The 26721-nt window shown below is 33.3% G+C and overlaps 7 protein-coding genes across 13 annotated transcripts; 2 read left to right on the top strand and 5 right to left on the bottom strand.

Annotated features, from left to right (window-relative positions):
* LOC123007651 (leucine-rich repeat-containing protein 57-like) lies at positions 1 to 2143 on the bottom strand. The gene is made up of 2 exons (XM_044403058.1): positions 1763 to 2143; positions 1 to 1713 (listed from the first exon to the last, which is right to left on the bottom strand). Exon 2 carries the CDS (start codon positions 1677 to 1679, stop codon positions 963 to 965), a length of 717 nt encoding a protein of 238 aa, XP_044258993.1. The 5' UTR covers positions 1680 to 1713; positions 1763 to 2143; the 3' UTR covers positions 1 to 962.
* Positions 2127 to 18569, top strand: LOC123007634 (guanine nucleotide-releasing factor 2). 5 transcript variants are annotated; one of them, XM_044403030.1, is made up of 13 exons: positions 2127 to 2362; positions 9683 to 10493; positions 13288 to 13416; positions 13472 to 13644; positions 13691 to 14161; positions 14209 to 14337; positions 14435 to 14458; positions 14981 to 15206; positions 15258 to 15643; positions 16149 to 16317; positions 16369 to 17007; positions 17062 to 17193; positions 17246 to 18569. In XM_044403030.1, the coding sequence occupies exons 1-13, from the start codon at positions 2320 to 2322 to the stop codon at positions 17373 to 17375; spliced, it is 3462 nt and encodes a 1153-aa protein (XP_044258965.1). In that variant the 5' UTR covers positions 2127 to 2319; the 3' UTR covers positions 17376 to 18569. The 5 variants fall into 5 exon arrangements, with proteins under 5 accessions (XP_044258965.1, XP_044258963.1, XP_044258966.1 ...); XM_044403028.1 differs by having other exon boundaries at positions 13270 to 13416; XM_044403032.1 differs by lacking the exon at positions 2127 to 2362 and adding an exon at positions 9232 to 9353 and having other exon boundaries at positions 13270 to 13416.
* Positions 3126 to 4591, bottom strand: LOC123007652 (microtubule-associated protein Jupiter-like). The gene is made up of 3 exons (XM_044403059.1): positions 4468 to 4591; positions 3512 to 4075; positions 3126 to 3465 (listed from the first exon to the last, which is right to left on the bottom strand). The coding sequence occupies exons 2-3, from the start codon at positions 4071 to 4073 to the stop codon at positions 3359 to 3361; spliced, it is 669 nt and encodes a 222-aa protein (XP_044258994.1). The 5' UTR covers positions 4074 to 4075; positions 4468 to 4591; the 3' UTR covers positions 3126 to 3358.
* A 101-nt stretch (positions 18570 to 18670) lies between the features above and the next one.
* Positions 18671 to 20371, bottom strand: LOC123007636 (glutamate dehydrogenase, mitochondrial-like). Its single transcript, XM_044403033.1, has one exon. The coding sequence runs from the start codon at positions 20342 to 20344 to the stop codon at positions 18701 to 18703; it is 1644 nt and encodes a 547-aa protein (XP_044258968.1). The 5' UTR covers positions 20345 to 20371; the 3' UTR covers positions 18671 to 18700.
* A 291-nt stretch (positions 20372 to 20662) lies between these two features.
* LOC123007648 (zinc finger protein 184-like) lies at positions 20663 to 23819 on the bottom strand. Of its 2 annotated transcripts, XM_044403053.1 has the most exons (4): positions 23406 to 23819; positions 23154 to 23251; positions 22644 to 22835; positions 20663 to 20847 (listed from the first exon to the last, which is right to left on the bottom strand). In XM_044403053.1, exons 2-4 carry the CDS (start codon positions 23235 to 23237, stop codon positions 20845 to 20847), a joined length of 279 nt encoding a protein of 92 aa, XP_044258988.1. In that variant the 5' UTR covers positions 23238 to 23251; positions 23406 to 23819; the 3' UTR covers positions 20663 to 20844. The 2 variants fall into 2 exon arrangements, with proteins under 2 accessions (XP_044258988.1, XP_044258987.1); XM_044403052.1 differs by having other exon boundaries at positions 20663 to 22835; positions 23406 to 23816.
* LOC123007657 (40S ribosomal protein S23) lies at positions 23720 to 25089 on the top strand. Its single transcript, XM_044403068.1, has 4 exons — positions 23720 to 23878; positions 24194 to 24353; positions 24709 to 24907; positions 24961 to 25089. Exons 1-4 carry the CDS (start codon positions 23875 to 23877, stop codon positions 25027 to 25029), a joined length of 432 nt encoding a protein of 143 aa, XP_044259003.1. The 5' UTR covers positions 23720 to 23874; the 3' UTR covers positions 25030 to 25089.
* A 68-nt stretch (positions 25090 to 25157) lies between these two features.
* Positions 25158 to 26446, bottom strand: LOC123007653 (PRADC1-like protein). 2 transcript variants are annotated; one of them, XM_044403061.1, is made up of 5 exons: positions 26306 to 26446; positions 26136 to 26226; positions 25949 to 26085; positions 25784 to 25899; positions 25158 to 25733 (listed from the first exon to the last, which is right to left on the bottom strand). In XM_044403061.1, exons 2-5 carry the CDS (start codon positions 26221 to 26223, stop codon positions 25445 to 25447), a joined length of 630 nt encoding a protein of 209 aa, XP_044258996.1. In that variant the 5' UTR covers positions 26224 to 26226; positions 26306 to 26446; the 3' UTR covers positions 25158 to 25444. The 2 variants fall into 2 exon arrangements, with proteins under 2 accessions (XP_044258996.1, XP_044258995.1); XM_044403060.1 differs by having other exon boundaries at positions 26136 to 26439.
* Positions 26447 to 26721: the final 275 nt, after the last annotated feature.

The following is a 26721-nucleotide window of genomic DNA, read 5'->3' as shown; positions in this document are numbered from 1 at the left end:
TTTTCACTGAGGCTGTATATATTGTTTAGATAGAAATCGGATAAATGTAGAATCAAAAATAGAGATAGCAAATGTGCAACATATCTTTACAAAGTACAGTATAGTAATTGAGAAGTACACTTGAGGCTTCGAAATGTATTTTTTCCATAACAATAACTTATTTATAAATAACATTAAATAATAAATAACATCTGTACAATTATAAGCGCTTTTTATCTTTGATAAATAAATCCACAATTATTCCGCTAATGAAACAAATTGGCACCACCTTATTCCAGAATTTTTTAAAACAAAAAAATCACCTAAACTAACAACACATTTACATAATAGATATTATTTCTGAATAACATAACATCCTATCCAACAGGGAATAAAGATTAATTTAAATGCGTAGTGTTTCACAAAGAGATAAATCTGAATAGCTAAAGTGAGAAACAATTTATTGCTTCTTTATATGCAAGCACAAATAAGTGCTTGAAGTAAAGTTGCTTCGGCACAAATTTGTTGACTTAAAATTGGTGTCATTCACAAAAAATTCGAAACGTGAAAGTAAGAAAATTGATGAATTCGTCTCTAATCTTCACAATATAATCACAAGTCGTAATTTACACGTTAAAAATACTATCGTTACCCTAATTATCAGACATTTCATTGAAAGTATATTTGGCCCCAAAATACTTTTAAAGAATCTCGTTTCAGAAGATTAGGGACTAAAGCTAGCACATATATTATTGTATTGTAATGCACATCACGATTTGATGAAATAATCTAATACACAAAACACTTACACTGATTGTCTTTTATTTAACAATATTCTATGCATAACACATCAATTTATGTGAAAAGTGTGAGTGAGTTTTTGGGTCATACATGCTGGAAAATTGGAGGGAATACTTTTTAAAGTTTAACTGAAAAGTTTACAATTATTTTTCACAACCATGTTTCTGATAGGCTTATTGTAATTAAAACAATTTCTTCTTGACTGCCGTGAATCTTTCCATGTAAGCATCATATCCTGGCACGTCTGCCAACTGTTTTAACTCAAACAAATTTCCATCAAGTGCTAAATTACAGATTTTTGAATCAGTCAATATTTTGGAATGTATAGCAGACAATTGTAAGCAATTCTCTTCTAGACGTAGCGTTTTTAAACGCGGACAATTCGCGACTTGTGGAGAAATGTCTGCAATTTGGTTTTGATTTAAATTAAGTTCGACAACATTTAAACCTGAAACTTCTGCAGGTACAGAAGTAATATCGTTTTTGGATAAATCTAAGATGTCTAAGTGTTTCAAACTGCAAAACATCAAAGGTACTTCTTTTAAATGGTTTTCACACAAATAAACTTGCTTTAAATTGATCAAATTTGATAGAGTTCTTGGTAAACTGGTTAAATTATTATGACAAAGATTGAGAGTTTCCAATTTTGTAAGTGCTCCAATACAGTCTGGGATTTTTACCAGTTTATTTTTATTCAGATTTAAATGTTTTAACTGTAAAAAACGACTTATTTCGGTTGGTAAATTTACAAACTTGTTATCAGATAAATCCAAGGTTCTCAAATTGCCTTCTAGTTGTCTGAACTCTGGAGGAAATCCATTGAGGTGTCCTTGAGATAATTTCAAAACTCCCGTTTTTTGAGCAGTTACAATATGCTGTTTTAGCCCCGAATTTCCCATTTTTTGACTTCTTTAGAAGCTAATATGCCATGAGCTGACAAAAACGAATACAGTAACAATTTAATAAAGTCAAAATATCTTACCTTCATTCGTAAGAAAAGTAAATCAATAACAGTTTTTTTTACAAAACAAAACAGGAAAGACTGAGGAAGGGCATAATTTTAGAGCCCAAGGACCTACATAAACAAAATACGAGATTCTTTCCTACGGGAGTAATTTTGACAGGTACAGTGCTGCCATCATCATCAATCACAATTCTCAAATATCGCCCCCATGTAACACCGAAAAAATAAAATTGATTATCATGAAGTAACCTATTCACCACATTCGCTTTTTTCCTACACAAAAATTGCCACAAACTCACTTTCAAAAACTAAAAAAAAGACGTATAACAATACGAAAACTTTTTTACCGACAACATTATTGATTGTTGTCAAGTTATGACAACTGACATTTCAGATGGCGGCACCTGCATCAATTTATCTTGATTGTATATTTTTTTATCGTCCACCAATTTAATTTTGCTACAATGAAAGAAAATGTAAAAATTTCAAATTAGTTAAATGAAAAAAATGCGTAAAAAATGTAAGAATACATGTGAGTGGATGTGTTAAGTTTTCACTTTGTGGGTGTTTTAAATATGACATCTACATCAACACCAAAATCTGGAAAACATGTATCAGGTGAGTTTTTTATATTAATTGGGATTAATATTTATCTCAAATAAGTGAATTGCATAATAAATATTTTCTCATTTCTTGCTGTCATTAAACTGGTGCCTTATGTCATGAATTTCTTTTGTTTTGGCAAGTTGTCGTCAATGACCTTTTGGCATTTCAACCTTTTTTTATTAATTATTAAGGCTTTTTAATTTTTGATTACGTTCACTTTCTAGGTCCCTAACTGTATTATTTGCTAAGTTGTATTGATTTTCGTTATCGCTTATTGATTGATTATTATCTGACACTTTACAAATAAATATCAGAACAGGTGATGGCATTTTACATTTCATTTGTCCTAGTTCGTTGCTATAACATGCATTTAGCATTAGCATATTTTTGTTTTAATTGCTGCACTTGTGTAATGTCTAATTGAAAGGGTCAAGTGGTGAAGATGCACTCAAACTAAGTCACTTGTGCAGCAAGTGAATGAACTTAGTATCTAATTAGTATCAAAAATTACCTACGAACAGTCGTATCTAAAAATATCACCTTGTAAATCCCTCTGGATAGAGTCCAAAATGTGGTCAAGTTGTGCGACAAAATCCCTCCTAACAAATTCCAACAGAATCGATGTTAAACTGATTTTGATTAATGCTAAAGAAAATTGATTGTTTACAATGAACGCAATAGCATGACAATAACATCTTTGACAATCAGAGACAAAAATAGGTTTTGGATGCTAGTGCAGAATTAATTTTAGTTTAGTAGTCATTCGTAGTTTTTAGTTGAAAAAAATCCGCGACTCTGAAACGTTGATTTACGTTTTTGTTCAGTGCAATGCCGGATTTTGACGATTTTTATGAAACGAGGTGTAGAAGAAGATACAAATTGTACAATCGAAAAAAATGGCCAAGACGTCACTGGACTGTTTTATTATCGGTTTCGCAACTAGACGAGAATGAAGGTGAGATTGGCGTTTCATTCATCACTAAAATTTTGATTTTTTCTTGCTTTGATTCACCATAAACCTTTTGACCAACCACCGGGGGGGATTCTCTGACTCGGTGGTGCGTTCAACACTTGGTCGTCGTCTTTGTAACCAACACCAAGCAAAGGATTGCCATCTGAAATAATTCAATAAATTTAATTTTAAACTGGGAACAGACTTGCCTTTTCTTTTCGACGGTTTTGTTCGAAATTCATCGTTGGAACTCACTCCCATCCCCGTCAAAGGGTTTCTCAACTGACTTTGTCTCGAGGCACCTGAACTGATGGTTTCATTCGAACTAGAATTTTTGCTTGAGTTGACACTTGTGTTATGGATGGTCTTTGAGGGCGCTCCTCCAACCGAAAAAATCGTAGACGGTGCATTTTTATTTTCATTCAGTGAGAAAATGTCGCTTTTGTTTCTCAGTGAGCATTTTTCTTTTTGTTTAATTACGGCTTCTTCGGCATTGTGGACACTTTCGTCCACTTTTTTGTTGTCATTTTTTAATTTATCAACTGGTTCTTCCTCAACTGGATCTTCAGTCGTTGAAGTTTTTAAAGTCGTTTCTATATTTATAATTGGTGGATTTTCCACGTTTTCATTCGATTCATTTATTGCGATGTTTTCGCTGGGTTTGGCTTCTTTCAAAATGTCGATTGAAGGTTTAGGAATGTCGCAAGTGGCGTTTTCTGGTGGAGGAGATTCAGTAACGTTTTCGTTTGATGGTGTTTCTACGTCACCCATAACTAAAATCCAGTCTTTTTTCAACTGATTTAAACAATTTGAGATGATTAAGTGAAAGTGTGTGGGTGAGAGACAAAAAATAGAAATGACAGTATTAACACCCAAAGTTAATAAACATATGCCAGCCATCAAATCACAACGACTGCTTTAATCCATTTTCAAGGATGGCTTACATTTTATATTTCACCCACGAAATAGCATTTAACTTAACTTTTAATTGAAATAATTGTATGCGTAAAAATGATTCCGTATGAGGTATTTTCAATAATCGATTTCTGGTCGAAAATATTTCCCAAAAAATGACACTTAAAATTGTCATTGATTGAAAATAGTCATTCTAAGCATCATATTTGATAAAATTCATATTTGGAACAAGGGACTTTTAAATACGTACCTTTACTTTGATTTGTCTACACTTAACACACTTTTTAAATTTTCAACTTTTGAAATTTTTACAAATCGTATGCCAAAAACATGCAAAAATAACAATACAAATACGAATGTCAAAATTTTGTTTTCAAGGATATTGTTATTTAAAAGTGATTAATAAAAGTTTAAAGACATTTATTTTTTGTTTTGCTTTGCTTTTCTTTAGATCGTTTGTTAAAGACCATTAACTTCCACAAATTACGAAAAATATGTTGTTTTAACAAACATTAAAACAAATCGAGTTTTGAGCCACGTTTAAGTTGTAAATTTTACTTTGTTGCAGTGTAAATAAACAAATTTTTATCTTAATGCAGGTACATACATTATCGTCGTGATTACAGGTGTAAGAAAAGATGCTTTAAAGTTATTTGTTTAAGGTTTTAACAAACTATCCTTTAATTTATGAATTACTGGAAAAAGAAAACGTTTTTCTCAACTTTCAGTTTTGCATTTCCTAACTCATTTAAAATAAATTAACAATTTTGGGTCTGTGAGTTTATATTATTTATTATGAAAAAAGAATTAACTTTGAGTATTGACGGAGGATTGAGAAATTGTCTGAAAAAAAAGTCTTAATTTTTGCAACTATTTCCGTTTTTCACTCAACTATACAATTATTATTCTCCTATTTTTCTCATTTAACATTTAAAATAAAATTTTTGAGGTAATAATAATTTAACCCTCTCTATTTTTTATTCAACTTAAAAACTCATTTGAATTATTAATCTGAGATACTGACTAGTAAAATTTTGACACAATTGGCCAAACCTTATACAGCGTGCGCCAGAACTCGCGCCCCAGAGAAAAATGCGATATAAGGTAAGATATCAGGAACATGGAAAAAATGTTAAAAAAAAATTATCTATAAAAATTTCGAAGTTATGAGGGTCTAAAATTTGTACTTTGACTCTATTTATTTTTGTTGGAAAAATAATTTCCAAGTTTTTTTTGCTATAGGCTATTAAAAGAGGAAACAAGGAAGCTGTATCCTAAATTGTAACTCTGTTCAATGTTATTTGTGGCTTTTATTGGCAAAATTTTTGTCTCTTTACTAAATAATTGTAAAAAAACATATACAAGATCATCAGTACCATTAAATAAATTTAAAAAATGTCAAATGTCAAAAAAATTTGACAGATAGAATTTTGTAAACATTTTTTTCACATTCCTGGTATCTTACCTTACTTAAAAAAATTGTGGGGCGCGAGTTCTGGCGCAGCCTGTATAAAAGAGTAAATGAGCAAATTCGCATTATTTTCTTATCAAGGTAACTTGCACATTTAATGACATTAAAATAGACATCTTTGGTTTAATTAGCGTCTTTTTATCGCATTTAACTACCGCCCACAAGCCTTTTTAATAAATCCTTAAATTTTGGAAAAGTTTTTTTAATTTTCCAGAACTCTGGAAGGCGATTTTAGTCTTGGGAAATATACGTTTAAAAGTAATAATTTTACCATCGAGACTAAGAAAATCGTGTTTTAATTATGTCTAATTAAAAATTACACAACACTTTACTTGATGATGGTGTAATACAGGAAGTTTGATCATAAAAATCTTCGAGTAAACGTTACCACATATCGAAAATAGAGATTTTGTGATGATTTAAATGGGAATTTTTGTGTGGGCTTGGAAGGTGTTATACCCATTCGTGACAATTTATTAATTCAGTAGTTTTTACGTCATCGTGTCAAATAATTCCCAATAAGGTCATCATAATATTATTTACTTACTAATTAATATACAAAAATAGAACTCTGTAACAAAATCTATAACAGATGTTGTCATTTTCCGAGTGCATTCAGAACAGAATTAGATTCTTATTTCTATGATATGCATACCAAAGCCACATGTTTATCTTGTAATCTACTTTTGTATAATAAGTGTACAGAGTGGCCCAGTGAAAATAAAAGAAAATATTTATTCATTAATAGTATTAGTATACTGTCTGTGTTGAAAATTTGGAGCGTACTTTTTGCTTATAAATATTTACGTGTTAAAAAATAAACACGAAAAAATTTAACGTGTCCTATAAAAATGTTGAAGACGTATGATTCACATTCCACACATGCAGAAAATTTGTAAATATTTGTACATTTTACGCGTCTTTTGCCCATTTAAATTTAGGCCCATAAAACGCTACAAAATAATTTGTAATATGAGGTCGTAGATTCGAGTGGGATAGGTTATGTTTTTCAACACATTATTGTATCTGTTGTTTCAGTAAATAACTCCCCTACTCGTCCTCAGTTTCTTGAATCAGTCGTCTCCTTACTGCTGAAGTTAAGTTTGTTCACTCGAGCTGAGCATGTTTTCAGTGGCTGTAAAATCGCTCGTGATTTTTTGACTCATTGTCTGGAATAAATTTATTTCCTCGTATTAGTCAGTGTTATTTTATGGTAATTAGTAATAGTTTAAGTTTATTAATTAGTGGTTTTGGGTGCAGTTCCAATGTGTTTGTTGTTTGGCTTGGACGCAAAAAGTGCTCTTGAAGTTTTTTTAAGTAAAACAACACAGGTAAATACTATTAAAATTTTATTAAGAATAACTTGAAGTAATTAATTTGTAAACCTTGCCTTTGGGTAATTATGTGGTTACATCATTGTTATCATTACTTAAAAATAGCTGCAATGTCGTTATAAACTTACTATTAGTGTTATTTAAGGCTTGAATAATTTGATATTTTTTTAAATGCTACAAACTTTTTAGTTGTTACAATTTTTAGAAAGTTTACCTAGCACATTAATCACGTCGAATACATATGACACACATTGACGTCATTATTGGTAAACTTATCAACTTTACTTTTGGTCACTTCCTTTTTTAGTATAGGATGCATGCAAATTTATTTTGTAACATTGTATGTAAATAAATTGCTAAAGACTGACATCCTAACAAGACGATCTCAAAAATGTCTCTTCATTACTTATTTATAAAACGTATGTCTCTGAAGTGTCTTTATGGGATTAGATGCTGATCTTGAATTTTTAAGTGACCGGAAATATCATGGGGTTAGTGCCGTACAAGGAAAATGACGATTCTCACATTTTTTTATTTTCAGTTTTCTTTAATTTTATTTTATGATCCTCTTTTAATACCATATTTGGCATGAAGTTTTTGTTTAAATTATCAACAGCGTTTAAAGTAAAACTTGTTTTCCTTATTTAGCGAGTCCGGTGTAGGTTTCGATTTCTGATTCAATAGGCTTGCAATGCTTTTGTAATTTATTGGAGCAGTTTCATTTTAAATCCTTTGAAGACGCAATGTAACAATATTTGCTGTATTCTGAATAAATAAATAAAAATTCATTTATTACTACTTACGACTTTACTTCCCTTGTGTAGTAAGATAACACTATGCGGATGAAAGTGCATCCGACAAACCGCATAATCATAATAATTACTTTTGGATTGTTGTTATCAGTGTCACTGACAATAATTACATTAGTACGAATATAATTTGTCCAAAGGTGACTTTATCTCTACTCGTTGTCAAGAGATAAAAATGAAAACTGATAAAGTAGTAAACGAATAGTAGATAATGTATGAACTTAAAATTTAGTTATATAAAAAAATGTTCAAAAAATTGAGACGAGAAATTTAAACAAATATGACGATAATTTAAAAAAAAAGACGGAAATATACCAGCAAGTGAGGTAAGTTTATTTTTTTTTTAATTTTCAATATAAAAAAACACAATTTTTTCAAATAAATACTAACAAAAAAAAATTTACCAAGCCACTTTCCCATTCATGTTGAAATATTGAGTAAAAAGATTAATAATTTTGCCAAAATTTTGCAATTACGCAACTCAAAACCTATAAAAATTGTAATGAATTAAAGAAGCGAAAGTACTTTCAAAATATTGTTAAAAATTCCTTTATAGGTATAAAGAGTTGTGTACTCTGTTTTTATACAGGGTGGTCTTGATCAAGATTTTTATATACAGGTGCGCCAGAACTCGCGCCCCAGAGAAAAATGCCATATAAGGTAAGATACCAGGAACATGGAAAAATGTTAAAAAAATTTTATCTATAAAAATTTCGAAGTTATAAGGGTTTAAAGTTTGCACTTTGACTCTATTTATTTCTGTTGGAAAAATAATTTTCCAAGTTTTGTTGCTATAGGCTATTAAAAGAGGAAACAAGGAAGCTGTATCCTAAATTGTAATTTTGTTTAATGTTATTTGTGACTTTTATTGGCAAAATTTTTGTCTCTTTACTAAATAATTGTAAAAAAACATATACAAGAAGATCATCAGTAACATTAAATAAATTTAAAAAAAAGAGTGAAATTAATAATAACAGTTTTATTCGTCTGTTTTCATATCACTCGGTTCGTGATAAAAATGTAAAAAGTAGTTTCTTATTTCGTTCATGAAAATTTAAATTAGAACGAGATTGTGAAAAATCAAAAAAATCTTTTTTTATATAAAATAGCAACCACTATTGTCCCAGGGGGGGCAACGGCCCCCACTGGCCCCCCCTGTGGGCGCCCATGACTTTAGGACCAACCAATCAAATTATTTGGAGAAATAACAGTTAAAAATTAAGCTATCTAATTACCATAAAATAGGAGATAAAAATTGATATGAAAAACAACCCTTAATTAAACTGTTACTAATTGTTAATTGACAAAATACGTATTTTGCAATTACTCCAGGAAAGCAAAAAATTGTTTTTGCTTCTTAAAATCTTACACACCTAATAAAAGTTGAAAAACGTTCATAAAAACTTTTTCCCTATTGCCATTTTCGCAATATTTATTATCTTAATATAAATAAGATATTACTCTACCTTTATGTGAACAACAAACAAAAATTAAGTCTTGAAGTTATTTGTAATCATGATAGGTAAGTTGTTTTTTTGGTTTTGTGTTTGAAATTTAAGTTATAGGCTAAACCTAGAAGTAAAATCTTGTTTTTTTTTCAACTTACGTAACGCAAATATTGCACATAAAATAGAATGAACAGAGTATATCGTTGTAATTATGTAGCGACTATGCCAGAGTTAACGCAAATATTTGCAAACGCTTGACATTGTTGTCTCTATTTTCCTCAGAATATAAATGTAGAATTTTTTGGTATCATTTTACACTCGAGTACGTGATGTATGTAACATCTTTCATTTTTTATGGTGTGATAACTCCAGTGTTTCTAATAATCTAAATATTTTTTTGTAGAAAGCGACAGTCCCATTGCTTCACCTTTGGCCGGGTCCGGTCCCGGCGGCCACAAGCCCTCTTTCAAAAGCACCAAACTCGCTCGCCGCGCTCGATCTTTCAAAGACGACTTTTTGGGCAAAATCTCCCAAATGCGCAGCCCCACAGGCCCGGGCATCCGCTCACACAGCCCTAAAGAGCGACCATCCAAATCGGATATGGTCAACCACGCGTATTCAACAACCAAAGGGCCTTTGCAGGAACTGGAGAACCTCTGGAAACAGACCCAGGCCACGCTGAAACACTTCCGGGACGTCGTCTCGAAGCAAAAGCTCGAAATGTTGCCGGGGAATGGCACCATAGTGCTCGACACCGTGTGGCAAATAAATCTCGTTGTAAGATCGTCGATCAATTCGGATTCGAGCAACGCGATTTTTTCCGCAACCAGTCACATGTATCAGAGTGTTGCCAGATTGATCAAATTATGCGACGATGCTTTGATTGATGACAAAAGCACCGAATTAACGAAAGAAAATGTTAACGAAATAGTGGCACAAGTCGAGGTGGCGGTGCAGGAGCTCATAAGGTTGGTTCAGGAGAAGATTGCGCACCAACAAATTTCTTATAAGACAACACCAAGGAGTTCGTACGTTAACACCAGTTTAGAGATGCCAGCACAACGAAATTCTTTACCTGATATTCCTCTGACTCCAAGGGAGAGGCAGTTGTTGGAGCAGAATTTGTGTGGGCCGCCGATTGTGAGAAGTAGTCATAGCACGGAGTCGATCTTGAGGGATTCCAGTCCACCTCCCAAGCCCCCGCTACCAGATGGGTTAGTATTTTAATTCAAACAATTCAAGGAAAAGACAGGGTTTATGATTGTAAACTAAAATTGTAAAGCCAAACATACAAATCTGGCAATAGTGGAGCAATGTTTGTTGATATTGTTTATCTTTACATCTGTTTGCGTTTTTGAGTAAACAAGATACTGCTTAATGAAATTGTGACAAACATTATGGAAATTTAAATGTTAGAAAAGTAAATTGTTAACTGAAAATATAATCAATAGTTGGAAAAATTACAATTTCTCTCAGTTCTTGAGACTATCATCTAGGTAGAAAGAAACATTTTCAAAATTGTTAATTATTAAAAACTAACAATAAACCTTCATAAACAACCGAAATTTTGTTGTGTTGTTGTTAAAATACGCGGCATCGGTTACGCCCATTGATAAATCGCGACTTCTAATTTATTAAAACTGGCGACATTTCATATACCTAAATTATTGATAGGGTATAATTTGAGAATTTTTCTAATTTTTTTTGATAATAAATGAGTCCGTAACAATTTTGTGTGTTTTATGAATACTTTATGTTAATCTACCTACAAAGTTTTTACTCTAAATGAATCTGTAAAATTTTGATATCACAATTTTAAATTTTGACTTGGTTAGCCAAATAATCGCTTTTTTTATTTAAACACAAACCAGACCCGTGATTTATGACAAAATGGTATAATTTGCCAACAAAAGAATCATTTACTGGTAGCCGACCGCTTTAAAAGGTCTATTTGTTGTAAATCTTGGAATCTTACCCCAATTGCAATTCCCCATTGTCACCAAAATTTACGATGGCACAAGTAGCAGGTTATAAATAAAAATGATTTTCAAAGTTAAGACGGAAAATTGCGTTTAATTCAAAATCTAATTGGTATTTCTTTTCTGATTTTGTAACCAATTGTAGGAAGTGAATCTGTGTAGGTCAGTATAAAAATTAGAATTAAACTTTTTTTGAGAAACATAGTTTTTATTTATTTTTTGGCTTTGTTTGTAAATGAAAAATTAACAAAAAATTAGAGAATGTACCTTACTAATGCCCAGGTAAGTGTGAAAAAATTCAACAATTTTATTTAATTAGAAGTGGGGATTTTCTTTCTGGGCGTAATGGATGCCGCACCCGGTATAAACAAATTTAGACAAATAAGGCTTCGGTTTAGCCCACCACAAAACGTTAAAATACAATATTTAAATGAAAAAAAAAAAACATTTTAACTAAAAATTTCTTAAGACAGTTCCTATTTTAGTTTATCAAAGACTAGAAAAATACAAATGTGAAGTTATAGTTTTATTAAAAACTGGCAATAAACAACAAAAATTTTGTTTAAAATAATAACACTAGGAGACATTTTTGCAATTTTTTTTCTAACATTGATAAAAATACTTGTATCCTACGTAATTTTGTCCAGAAATTTCCGTCACGTAAGGTTTTTTTTGTTATTTTTGTTTTCATATTTAAAGAGTGGTCGAAGTATCGCTCATGTTGTATTAAACCATTTCTAAATTTAAACTGCACAAAATGAAACACTAGATAATAAATTGAACCTAAATTTAACAAAGAAATATTTTCAAGAATTTCGTATTTGTTTTTTTTTGAGGAGTAAAGCCTTTCTTTTGCAGAAACCTGCAGAAATCCCCCATCATTGTCGAATTCCATATACAGTGAGCGGCAAAATTATGGAATAATCTTATTAAAACTGAAAATACTTTATTTTGGCAAAAATGCTCGAACAGGCGAATTCTTTTTTAAAAAAATACACAATTTTCACTTGATTTAAAATTTTACACTTTAGGTTTTTGAATAATGACGTTATCGATTTTTTTTTAATGGAAATCCCTATTTTTTTAGCCAATTCGATATACAGGGTGTTTCACGTAATTTTACGAGGCCTGCGCCTGTAGGATGCAATCAATAATACATATTCCGATACGAACTCGATTACAAATTTTGAAAAATTGAATAATCTTCTCGTTTGTTCACCCTATAAAAAATTACAACGTTTTTAGTTAGTTAGTGATTAAGATAGATAAACTAAAATCATATTCACGCTGTGTCTTAATAGAACAAATGATAATTGTTTCTGAAAAACTGCAGTTTATGACTATTAATGAAACAGTGATTAGTTTGACAACTACTGTCATGGGTTTCCAAAAATTAAATAATTAAATGTGTATTTATTGTATCTAGTGTTTTGTGACTTTTGTATATTTGGGTGCGTACATTCGGCACATGCCTCGTAAAGTTGTGTGAAACACTCTGTATCTTTTAATTGTCGAAATGACAACACGAAAATATTAAATATTACATAAAGTTTTCGAAAAAAAATCATCGAAAAAGCAAAATACTATCAATAAAAACGCCAAATGGTGTGTTTTAAGACTGATACCAAGAATTATGCTTGTTAGAAAAGACATGTCGCTTAGTGAATTAGATACAAAAGTTTTTAAAGAAGAAAATGAAACGGTTTAGCTCTCGATGATTCAGAATAATTTTGAAAACTTCATTGAAGAAAGCTTAAAAATTCAATATATTTCTGATTACCTACTTAATTAAATCATCAAAAGTGGCGTGAATTGTAAAAAGCGGAAAAGCTTGAAATAGAGCTCCACTCTAGTCCATAAACCTGGCTTCAAAATCTGTCACGTAATTGGCCTATTAATTGTATTGTAACCGCATTTACTACCAATTTAACGACCAAACCGTATCATAAATTCTGTCTTATTACATTAAATGTTGTATGTGTTCAGGTCGAAATAACCAAACCAATTGCAGTGTTTTGTTTAATATAAGCCACTCGGAACCGACCAGTTGTATAACACCACCTCCCTTACCTCCAAAGAAGAAACACTATAAATTACATCGATTGACAGATGAATGTTCAAGTATGGATAACTCCCCTATTGCTTCTAGTCTAGAAAGGTGAGCCAACCTTTTATTTCATGTTACCTTCTTATCGATTTGTTTTGGTATTTAGAGTTTCAGTTAGGTCGAAATCCCCTGAAGACTCAATTTCCCTCTTATCAGCAAGTGCGGGTAGTTTAGACTCGGTATTAAATCACTCGCGTGGCGAGGAAGACGACGAAATTAAAGGAATAATGGAGCGGACATGTGACAGTGAAGTCGATAATCACTCATCTGATATTTTCGGTAATGAGAATATCCACTCTAAAGTGAGAAATACAGTGTTTTGTAGGCGCTAACGGGTCTCACAGTTCCTGGGAGGAATCATCATTAAGCTCAAACATATCCAGTCAAATCACCGACTACAATCGACTATCAAACACCGACTCAGGTTTTATATCGTCGCAGTCTTACCGATCGAGTTACTCCAAACGAAGCTCTCAACAGAGTTCGGTTAGCTCACAGTGGACTCAACACACGTCGAAACAAATGTTAGCTGAATCGGTTAAAACCGAAAGTAGGATGCACAGTTCACACAAAGAAGGCGATTCGCTTTTGACTATCAAGAATTTCGATCAAAAGACGAGCAGTAGCAGTAGTAGCAGTTCATTGGTGTCGACGATAGTCAGTGCTGGACAACAAATGAGCATCACCGAGATTGATAGCAACGCTGATGAGATACACCCGCCTGCTGTTCCACAGAAAACGAAGAGAAAAGAAAGGCAACCCTCACCTTATGATAATGTACCTGATAGTAATTTAGGTGCGTGGTCTTAACTAATTGTAATTGTGTTAGAAATGTGATTTCAGGAGGGGAACTTTTAGTCACTTGCCCAATGCACCAATCCCATCAAAGCCTTGCGAGTAGTACTAGTATGTCAAGTACGATAGGACAAGACAGCAATAAGCCTCCACCTCTCCCACCCAAGAAAAAACACAGTAAGTTTCAATTAATTTTCTTTAAATTAGCGTATAGTTGAAAATATAGAAAAATAGATCGTTAGAACGTTTTTAATGCGATTAAATTTGTTCATAGTGTTCCAGTCTGTGGCTTACTCTGGTAAGTAAGCCGCTAGAAAGAACATTTTCCTTTTCGTTTTCTCTTTTTTACAAGCTTGACCAATTTTTGTTGTTCAAACTAAACAGTTTGGTGTGATTTGTGGTTCAGCACTTGTTTTTCTAACTGTAACATTTTTGTGTTTATAGTGTCCATTGTACAATTTTTGTCTTTTTTAGTGTAGCAAAAAGTGGTTATACTAACAGATTTTTTGCAAAACATCTCCATTTTACGGAAGCGTAGATACAGGATACCAAAAATTCAGCAGTTACAGAAAACTGTAAATCGGTACAAGGGGCAAGGAATTTTGGTACCTTTTGTGCACTTTCGTACCATTCTCACTGGAACATATCAAAACAGACTGATTTGAAATATTTTGTTGAAATTTTCGCTTTGCTTAGTTTACTTTTCAATGAAACTTCGACTTTTGCATGTTAACAAGGCACACACCATACAAATGTTTGACATAACTGATAAATAACAAAATTGGTTTGAAAACCCTCTGAATTTGAATTGCTTTTCCAGTAATGGCATACATGGAAATGTTCGGCAACTGCTCCCACGCCAATGAACAGGAATTCATGCGGCATTCGGTGCACATGGTGCAGTCCCATTGGGCCCAACCTCCAACCCCCGGTCTACCAACAACCCAGTCATGTTCATTCAGTCACACTTCACACAGTTCTAGTCGTTCATCACATACTCAAATTCAAATTCTAAACGTACCACCACATTCCACAATGGACCAAAGGTACAACCCCATAATAAGAAATCATTTGTCTAACCCATTGTTTATGTGTAGAGTATCATCATCGCCTTTGCATTCCCCAAACACCGTCATAATGGAATCAAATTCTCCTCCCCCAGCTCTCCCGCCTAAACAGAGGTCTCGAAACAGTTCGGTTAAACCGTCGCCGCCGCCTACACCCACAAATAACGAAGTTAAACCGCAATCGCCGGTTAAAACACTACCGGATTTGCTAGAACATACTGCGAATTCTGTATTGAAGACTGCTGAAGATAAGAATGAAATTAGTGAAGTTAATCGCTGTGATATAGACTTAATGGAAGAAGTAAACGTTGATGATTGGTTAGTTATGAAGAAACCGGATGAAGAGGGACCTGATATCAGAGGGGGGCCCATCGATGGCCTCATTATTCAAGCAACAAAGGCCACCAAAAATGGAGGTAAGCAAATTTTGCACAACTTTGTATTTTAAATTTCTGTTCATAAACGTCTATGCTTTCTGCCGTGTAATGTGTTGTTAATAAAAATGTTTTTACTTCGAATTGCAGAAGAAAAGGAAAATGGTACGTAAAAAGTTAAGACTTTCAGCCACTTTCCTTCACTTTTTTCCATTTTTGTGACATTTTTATACACGATTTATTTATTTAAAAACAAAACTCAGCAATTTTTTATTAATACAATGTAAAAAAATACGAACAACCAACCACATTTACATCGATAAATATTTTTAAATCTATAACAAACTTCAACAAAAAAAATCTATAATAAACATCAAATGCATGATAAAATGATTGTTGATCTTATTTGTTAAGTTGTCAAAAAGCTAAAAAATAAGGAATATTGTTGTAGTTAAAATCTTAGAAATTTTGCTTTTTTTCTTCGCATGTTTGTTCTGTGCTTGATAATAAGTGTATTTTGGCATAATTTTTTTAATCTTTATTTTAGTTTTTACGTATCAAGAAGCATTTTTAACAACATACCGCACTTTCATCACCCCTTTCGACCTAATTACTAAACTTATAAGAAGATACGAACACTTTTCTTTCAAACCCAACAATAAGAAATTACGATCGGAGGCTTTCGCTTTAATCGTTCGCGTAGTCAATGATTTGACGTAAGTTAAAACCATATTTACGATTTTTTTTCTAAAAATAAGACATTTTAGTGTTTCTGATTTGGACGACCAGCTCCAATGCAAACTCATGCATTTCGTACAACAACTCATCTCTTCTGGTGAAATCACCTTGGCTAAAGCCCTCCGAGTGAAACACTTGGAACGATATGAAGCCAAACAAATGAGTCTCAAATACACCAATGTCGTAACGAGTCTCTCACTCACCGCGAGAACTTCGACTTTGCTCGACTTTAAATCGGAGCAAATCGCCGAACAGATGACTCTTCTTGATGCTGATTTGTTTATGAAAATCGAAATACCGGAAGTGTTGATTTGGGCACAGGAACAAAACGAGGAGAGGAGTCCAAATCTGACAAGGTTCACTGAACATTTTAATAAAATGTCGTATTGGGCACGCACGAGGATATTAACAGCGGAGGGAAAAGATGTCCGGGAAAAGTATTTTTTGAAATTTATTAAAATTATGAAACATTTGAGGAAAATCAATAATTTTAATTCGTATTTGGCACTGCTGTCGGCGCTGGATTCGGCTCCGATTCGAAGGTTGGAGTGGCAGAAACATGTGCAAGAAGGGTTGAAAGAGTATTGTGCTTTGATAGACAGCTCGTCGAGTTTTAGGGCTTATAGAGTGGCTTTGGCTGAGACTCAGCCCCCTTGCATCCCCTACATGTAAGCTGTTTGGCAAATTTTGTTGACTTGGATCTGATTTTATGTTTTTTTCAGAGGGTTGGTTCTGCAAGACTTAACTTTTGTTCACATAGGAAATAGTAACTTATTACCTGATGGTACAATAAACTTTTCGAAGAGATGGCAACAGTACAATATTGTTGAAAATATGAAAAAGTTTAAGAAAGGGTAAATACACAATAATAAAAGACGTACAATGTATTTGATTTTTATTTTTCAGTATCTATACTTTCAAAAAACAAGACCGTATTATTCAGTTTTTCCAAAACTTTGATGATTTCATTGGTGAAGATGCAATGTGGCAATTATCAGAGTCCATAAAACCCCGTGGTGGCAAAAAAGCTACTTAGTAAGTAGTGGCCATCTTAGTGTAATAGCAATACTTGTCGATTTTAACGCAATTTTGAGCTGTATTTAAATAATATTTATTTATAATGTACATGTAAAAAACAGTATTTTATGAAATGAGCTAGGGAGAATTTTCGTGAGACTTCTTCGTCCTTTACAACCAAGAGTTTTGTCGCGATAAAACGTAAAATGCGGTGCTTTTAATCTCCAACTTAGGTCTTAAAAAATTATGTTTATGAAACAAGGAATTTTTATGCAACGAATTTTTTTTAGCTTTCGTCTAAACCAATCAATTTTTTGCGAAGTCTTTACTCTGTTATTATGAATGCTTTATGCATAAGACTGAGCTATACTATTTTCTGAATGTTCTATTTTTTTTTGTTATAAATGGTATTTGTAAAAGTATTGATTACTTTAACGGACTGAAAATAAACACTATGTAAGTTCAACGACATAAAGACGATGTTACAGCACTTCTTCCATTTATTGCAACCGCAAATTGAGTGTTAGATTAATTAACTTAATAGTTATGTGTACGAGCATTACTGTTAGAGAAAAAGTTAACTATTAGAAGGCCTAACTAAATATAAGCTAATTTAAATTAAGGACAGCTAAGTAGACTGCTCTAAACCCATTGAATTATCAAACCAAACAAAACTCGTGGTTTATGTTGCAATATTTTTTAGACCAATTATACATGTGTTTTAGATTTGCAAATGTCGGGAGTGTATTTTTTCAAAAATGTATCACTTTTAGCTCAATTGTATTATAGGTAGATGTTTATTCTGTTTAAACTTCTTTCAGCAGAAATGTGTAAGACGAAATTTTCTTGCATATTAACATATCATGGATGGCAAAATATGCAGTGATAGGGGCGTACTATTTTCGATTGTGATTCACTCTTATGAAACGACGTCTTTTTGTTGCACATTTCTGTACAACTGTGATGTCAACTTTTTTAAGTGTTTTTATTTATATTCTTTATACGGTTCCGTTATGGATTTAGCCGTGCCTAATAACACGTAGATCACCGATTGCGTGGAAATAGGCACAGCTAACTGGCTTTATTAGGAACGGCCATATATGAGTGTTACTTTGTGTGCCATTTTATTCATTCATATTCATGATATTAAATGAGTTGTACTTTTATAGTGATGGTATGATGTACATAAATTGTGTAAATTTGTTTATAGTTTTTTATTTGTTTTTTTTTTCGTGACATGTTTGTGTATTTGCTTTCAAAGTATGTATGTTAGTGTGATATTGTACTTCTAAGTACTCAAATAAAAATGTCTGATTAAATAAAATTTCATTCATACAACAAAATTTAGAAAGTAAGTCCAGCTACATTAATAGTTGAGAAAATCTTAGACACGCAGTTCATATAAGCGGCCGCTCGTAAGTCCAACCCCAATTTATGTTCCTCTGCGGTTTGTTTAATGGACTTGCCTGCTTTTTCCATTGAATAATGCAGTCCAGACTGGACTATATCCTTCTCGGAAGCCCCTGCCATTCTCAGCCTAAATGCCTCAGTCGGTGCAATCTCGACTCTACTAGAAGCACTCCCTAGTGATTTCTTCAACGACTCCTCAACCGACTTGAGCAATAGCTTATTCGAATCCTCTTCATATTTGAAGGTCAGTTTCCCGAACGAAACATGATTAATATTTTTCAACCACTCGAAATAAGACACTGTTACACCCCCAGCATTCACGTACAAATCTGGAAGAACTAAAATATTCTTCTTAACGAGAATTTTATCAGCGGCAGGGGTTGTTGGCCCGTTCGCCCCCTCAGCGATAACCTTAGCTTTGATTTTATCCGCGTTGTCTTTGCGAATTGCTTTTTCCGCAGCTGCGGGTACCAAAATATCGCAAGGTTCGTACATGAGAGCGTCCTTATTGAAAGCTTTAGCACCGGGATACCCAACTATCGTTCCATGGGTTAATTTATATTCCTCCAAGTCTTTGGGGTTAATTCCTTCGAGGTTATGGAGGGCACCGTCAAATTCAATGACACCAATACATTTAGCCCCCGCCCTGTGTAGATATCTAGTAGCATGCAAGCCAACGTTGCCAAATCCTTGCACAATAAAAGTCTTGCCTTGCCACCCTGGAGTAAGACCACACAAACTCATGTAATGCGGGTCATTGATGAAGAGGTCAAGGCCGTTGAAAAGTCCTCTCCCGGTTGCAGAAACCCGACCATGAATTCCTCCCTGATTGATGGGTTTTCCGGTGACGCATCCCTTGCTGTTGATATCCCTGTAACCCATAGCCTTGGAGTAGGTATCCGCAATCCAGGCCATTTCCCTCTCCCCTGTTGCCATATCTGGGGCTGGGACGTCAACACTTGGCCCCAAAAACCCTTTCTTGGCCAATTCTAACGCAAACCTACGAGTGATTTTCTCCAATTCATTCTCGGAATATTTCTTCGCGTTGATTTTAATCCCAGCTTTAGCTCCACCGAAAGGTACATCAACGCAAGCACACTTAAAGGTCATCAAAGCAGACAAAGCCTGGACTTCATCCATGTTAACGTCGAGTGAATAGCGAATACCACCCTTCATGGGCATTCTATGGGAGCTGTGTTGGGCCCGATAAGCTTGGATTGTCTCATATGTTCCATTATCTCTCTTAATAGGAAAACAAAAATCCAGAATATAGTCGCATTGTTCCATCAAAGATAGAATACCCTTTACTCGAGCCTTACGACTCTCGATAGACATCTTGGTCCCTTTTATCTCCCCCAACTCTTCGATTAATCGATCCTCAATCAAAATGCAAGCCTTGTGGAAAAAATATTCGACCATGTCAAAAAACTGAGGGTCTCTTTCATCTTCCATGTTTTTGAGGCGGTCTGGGATTTTATGGTCGGCATAGTTTCGATTTTGAGGGTAGTAGAAAGGTAAGTAAGGGAATTTCCACAGGTTTAAAGGTAGTTTTCTTGAAATAGTCTTCAATAAAAACATCGTAAAAAGTTTGGCTTTCTAGGAATGGTTGAATTTGATTGAAGTGTGACATAGCTCACTTGAATGGGAGTGAATTTAAAACGGAATACTTCTCGTATATTTATTTGTTTTATATATAAAACTACAGTGACATGCAAAATACAGTACAAATTTGTATTAGTTAAGTGTAAGGAACATATTGTACACTTGGGACAATAATAATAATAGAACAGAAACTACAAATCTATTGAATGGAAGTCAGAAGATTGATGAGTATACATGACCGGTGATTGACGATAAATAAATACATTTTTCGAGATCAATAATTTGGCCAAATAAATCTCTAGTTATTGCACGATAGTCTAAAAAAACTTGCATAGTTTGTGCCAGTCCTAAGCGTATTTTTCTCCTTTTCAAAATCCTCTCCTTGCTGGAAGCTGTCGCGTGTTTTCATTCTGCACTAATAATTATCAGCGACATACTATGCAAACTTACAGTCTCATCCAATTAGTCTTTTAAAATCACTAAAACAATCCGACAATTTACAGACTTTGTTGTAAAAACTAAGTCTTATAAGTATAAATTTATGTAAGTATATAATATAGTATAAAAAATGATAATATAGAGTAACTACAAAAATACGAATATCATGAAAGCAATGAGTATTACGTGATAGTGACTTGACTAAATATCTTTATTATTAAAACAGTTGCGTTAACTCTTTTTGAGCAGAAATATGGCAAATCTGTATAGGAAACTTTATAGCACCTAATGATGTTATTACAGAATGTTTCAATTATTAGCGTGCTGCTTTTGGCTACATCCAAAAACAAAATTAAAAAAATATGGCTCCAATGTTTTGACTAGATTTTTTAGAATTATTGCAATTTAGTACGTAAAAATTAGCCATAATGCACTCTACAAATAAAAGTATTAAGTCTACAATAATTTTCTTCACAACTGGTAGAATTCAATTAAATAATTAAGCTGACATGTTTGTTGTAAAAAAAAATTTTTACCCAGAAACATAGTAACGGATTAATCTTAAGTGTTACTAATTATAGATTTACACTTATCCATTTATATGATTTTTTTTTGTAATTTTTTAATATTTATTAAAAATATCTATCTATTTTACAGTCTATAAATGTCAGTGAATAAAATAAACTAATAGTTTTATGTTATAGAGGTATTCATAAACACAGTATGTTTGTCCAAGTAAATTATATTTCCTTGAAATAATAGTGTAATATTGCCCATAATACACCTCTATGAATAAATAAAAAATGGTGCCTTTAACAGTCACCTTGAACTACTCGTCACAAATAGAACTTTTGCACATAGGAATATCATATTGAAACACTCTGTATAAAGGTGGGTCATAAGAATAATATGTGTTATTGACGGCTTTCACACCTAGAATGTCTACGAAAACAATTTTTATCAATTAACAATATTTTTTCCCTGAAAAGTCCTAAAGATTAAATAATAAAATTACTCATCTGCTAATAATAACTGAAATAAAAATCAAAAACAAAAAAAGTGAAGCAATCACAGAGATAATTTTTGTTTGTCAAGTCCCAAAAAAGATAATTATTAAAATTATAATTTTTTCTCAGGTCATTTACGCAACCTCAGTTATCAACAAACCATGTTGTTTTCGAAAAAGCCGAAAAAGAATAACATTTTAACCCACATGAGTAAACCCCAAATATTACCATTTAGTTCATTCCGTTTCTTCTTTAATCAAGTCATCATCTTTAAACCTAAGCTAGCATTTATATTCTTCTACTTTTTCACTAACAGAATCATTCGCGCCATCATCAACAAACTTATGATTATTTCTTATATGAGAATTAAGATTTCCGGATTGGACGAACGCTTTATCGCAAAAATGACACTTGAACGGCTTCTCATCTGTATGAAGTCTTATATGATTATTAAGATTCCCCGATTGGGTAAACGCCCTGTCACAATGAGGACATTTGAACGGTCTTTCCCCCGTATGTATCCTCACGTGATTGACCAAATTGCATGACTGGGCGAACCCTTTATGGCAAACCTCACAGACGTAAGGTTTATCACCGGTATGAGTCCTCATATGGATGAGTAAGTTGCTCTGAGTGTTGAAACCCTTCATGCAAAACGTACAAGTGAGCGGATCGTTTGGGTTTCGATTGGTTTGTTCGTGTTTTAGTAAATGCGTTTTCATTCGACGGAAGAATTTTTTGCAAATGTGACATTTTTCTAGAGGGAGAGATTTGCGTCGAGTGTACGTGTCGCCAGCACGTTCTGCTTCGTCTTTTGATACCAGTCTTACCGTTTGACGAGGAGATCGAGAGATGCTTTGTACTTTCGTGTCGTCCTTTGAGGGGGAATACTCCTTTTTGAAGAGTTTTATTTTGATTTGGGGTTTTTTATTTAAGGGAATTATGGATATGTCTGGTTGCACCGTTTTGGGATGTCCGTTGATTGAAGAGTGGACGTCCTTGCTCTTTATGCACGTAACTTCCTGAAAAAAAAACATAATTTAACATTGAATTTTTTTTTTGACAAAAAGATCTTTTAATAATTGTTGTTATCAAAAAACGGCGTATCTAATTCTTCGGCACCGCCAACAAAGAAAACAAATGAATATCAAATGTCACTGATGCCCACTTAGTTGTGTTAAAAATGTTTCAGAATAGGTAGTAGGCTCCGAAAGCACAATTTTGGAAAATAAGCCTTAAAGAGGCCTGAGCAAAATTTTATCGATTACAAAACGAAATGTCCCCCTATTCCGTCTGATTTAGCACATTATGGGGGCCTTTTTGGTAATAATTAGACTCACTTCTTCATCTTCACTGAGTTCATGATTAATGATCACGTCAGGCTCCAAACTTCTGTGAAAATCCCTTTCTTGAGCATTTTCCATGTTCAATACCGTATCTGGAATAAAACAAACATTGGGAAATCATTTTTCTAATAATAAGCCGCAAATGTGCTTTTGTTTACGGAGTGTGTTATTTTTGCTACTGTCAAAAATCGCAAAATAAACAAACGAGTAATTAGATTACTATCAAAAGAAGGCGTTGATAATTACCTTAATTGTTAGAAAATACGGAGCAAAAACGTAAACCACGCAAACATTATAACTTGGTCCAGAATAGAAGTACAAAAAAAGCTATACAGCCAAGAACTCGATAGGTTGCTTAAAAAAATATACAAAAAGTGCGCTTCGAACTGTCAAAAATCGCTTATCCTCTTCTATCACAAAAAAATTGGATCGATTCCAGTCTACTACCAACATAATATCAACAATAACCCCAATTTCTCAAAAAATCAAAAACAAAATTGCAATGCTCTTTGATTAACACACATAATCGACACGAAATCATAATTAGAGCACTAATAACAAACTGGCAACACAATTTATAGTCCAGGACAAGGTTTGTTTACTGATAAACTCAAAAAATAACAATCCAATTCGAGGCGTTGCCAACGTTCGGACTTTAGACGGCGTCAGGTTGGCATTCCTGACCCTCTTTTGCCGAAGTTTTGCTGCAGCCAACATGGGTGAGTGTCATGCATTACCGTAAATAAATACATTTTTTCAAGTTTTAGTCATTAAATTTGCCAAAATTTTCCAAAATTAATTACTTTGTGTGTTGGTCCATCATATTTCATTAGCCACAAGTGTCTTCACGGTAACTTATCTTGCAAAATATTGATTGTAACTTCGCTCACTTTTTAGTCCTCTAAAAGAAATCCATTTCATCCTCTTGCTAAATGAAAATAAAATTGATATTTCTTGCTATAAATGTGATCCACAGACTTTGTTCAACGTCGTCGTATTTGTATTTTTGTGATTTATGTTTTTTTGTGTTTCAGGCAAGCCCCGCGGTTTGAGAACGGCTAGAAAACATGTGAACCATCGCCGAGAGCAACGATGGGCCGACAAAGATTACAAAAAAGCTCATTTGGGGACTCGCTGGAAGGCCAATCCTTTTGGGGGTGCTTCACATGCCAAAGGAATTGTACTTGAAAAAGTGTGAGTTTCTTATTTTGACACAAGTGCACTTTGAGACAACTAAAGTACTTCCTTGGTACCTTAGTTTATATTTTGATAGTGCTATATTAAAGAATGGTACTCTGAACCATTGGGAAGTCAATTTGGTTGACTTTACGCTCTGATATGTGTACCACATTTCAATCCTGGGGTAATTAGCGCCCTGCGCAGGATTTGCTTGTGAATGGGTGAGTTTGATTCAATCACAGGAAAATTCTGTGCGGGGAGTTGATTTCGACATCGTCAACAGGCAAGTATGATCTGTGCATGTTTTTTTATTTTTATAATTACATTAAAATTGGTCTAGGGAGACATGAAATGATTAATGTTTTTGCAGAGGTGTTGAAGCTAAACAACCCAACTCCGCTATCCGTAAGTGTGTTAGGGTCCAATTGATCAAGAACGGTAAAAAAATCACCGCTTTCGTCCCCAGAGATGGTTGTTTGAACCATATTGAGGAAAACGACGAAGTTTTGGTCGCAGGTTTCGGTCGTAAAGGTCATGCCGTAGGTGATATTCCTGGAGTTAGGTTCAAGGTATAGCAAAGAGCCCTCATTAAAGGCGACAATTTACATTTTATTGGTTACAGGTTGTCAAAGTAGCCAATGTATCCCTACTAGCGTTATACAAAGAAAAGAAGGAAAGACCTAGGTCGTAATTTATATTTGTTAATTTTTACAACTTGGATACTGGTATTTTAATAAAATTCCGGAATTAAGTTAATGTTTTGTGTTAGTCCCTTATTTTTCCCTACTTTGTTTGGTAGAGGAATAAAAACGAAATAAATAACGTCTTAAAATTTATTTCAATAAATAAAGTGATATGTACAAACAAGTAAAACTGTAAATTCTTTAAAAAATTATTGCTAAGTTGACTAGAGGTGAGCAATTTTTCCACACATGGCACACGAGTGGCCATTTCAGACGATGTTAATATGTACAAAATTACAACCCCACACCAGTAAATAAATTATTTGGCAATAAATAAAAATAAGTACAGTGTCCAAATGGGGTTAAAAATTGAGGAACTTGACCCTGATTTGTGTTTCATTCAACTTAGAACTGGGGTATCAATTACCATCCCAACCATGGTGGCTGATTCATTTCATGTACTGGTGTGAACGTTAAATTTACGGGTAAATTAATTATTGCATATGATCTTTTCAACCTTTCCAGAGTTTTTGTTATCATAATACCGTTTTTCCCCATGAGAAAAGCTGCAGGTATGTGAACTTCATCAGATGAGTCATCATCAATCATCTCAATAAAGTATTCTTCAGTCGGCTTGGAAACATCTGTTATAATTACCGCTTGTGCACCGGCTTTTTCAGCGATTATTGCTTTCATTTTGAATGAACATTCCCTAAGAGATTGAAAAATAAAATGTATTAGAAAACGGAAATGAACACGTACCCTCTTTCAATTAGAGCAACATTTCCTTCAATATCCTCAAGATTCTCAGGAGGCGTACAACCGAATTTTGGTTGAATAGGCACAAGAGGGACATGTTTTATATAAAACGATTCATTCTGAAACAAATCCATAACAAAAAAGCCTCCAAACGCATTTTTTACTTACAAAAGGTGCTCCAAAATCTTTGGCAGGCCTTATTCTGTATGTATATTCTAATTCTAGGGGGTCAATTATTTCAAAAAATATATCACCAGCTATTATTTCAGCCGTTGTGGCACCGTCATGAACGTGTAAATTATTTGCTGAAAAAAACATTCATAATAAATTATTCCGAACACCCCCAAACACTTACGTCCACTTTCTGTCTTTATAACAAAAACCAACAAACCGACTAATGTTAAGAAATAGTTTTTTAACAACAAAACCTGCCTGAGCTTCATGATCTGAAACATATCAAACATTTTTGAAAAGCTGTTAAGTTAGGTTAGAAGGTAATTTCGAGCGTTTAATCATTATTCTTACAACAGATTTCTATTTTGTTATGTAATTCAATACTGTTTCACCCTCGGAATTGCACTAATTACTTAAACCAGCTTTGTCACCACTAGTTTCGAAAGTTATTACAAAATTTGTAATCACATTTGACAATGCGCCGCCACTGACTCGAAATGTCAAGTGCGTCCAGGTCAGTGGCGTACCCGGATGAATATTCTGGAAAACTCAAGTTTCAAAATCTGTAACTTTCACCTCCATAATTTTATTAAAAAAAATTAATGCAGTTTCTATTTTTTTAATCTTTTAAAAATTATTTATTTTTTTTATTTAGTTATTTCTTTTTCATTTTAACTACTTGTACAGAAAAATAAATAAATCTAGCACTAGTTCAGGGTTAGTTCTGAAAATGCTGCGCGAACAGAGCTAATATTATTTTAAATCAA

The sequence above is a fragment of the Tribolium madens genome, unplaced genomic scaffold (assembly GCF_015345945.1).
Source record: "Tribolium madens isolate multiple individuals breed KSU strain unplaced genomic scaffold, Tmad_KSU_1.1 Scaffold_3;HRSCAF=73;Tcas5.2_LG2, whole genome shotgun sequence".
Lineage (NCBI taxonomy): Eukaryota > Metazoa > Arthropoda > Insecta > Coleoptera > Tenebrionidae > Tribolium > Tribolium madens.
Note: the sequence above shows the minus strand (reverse complement) of the source record. Positions and strands in the feature narration are given on the sequence as shown.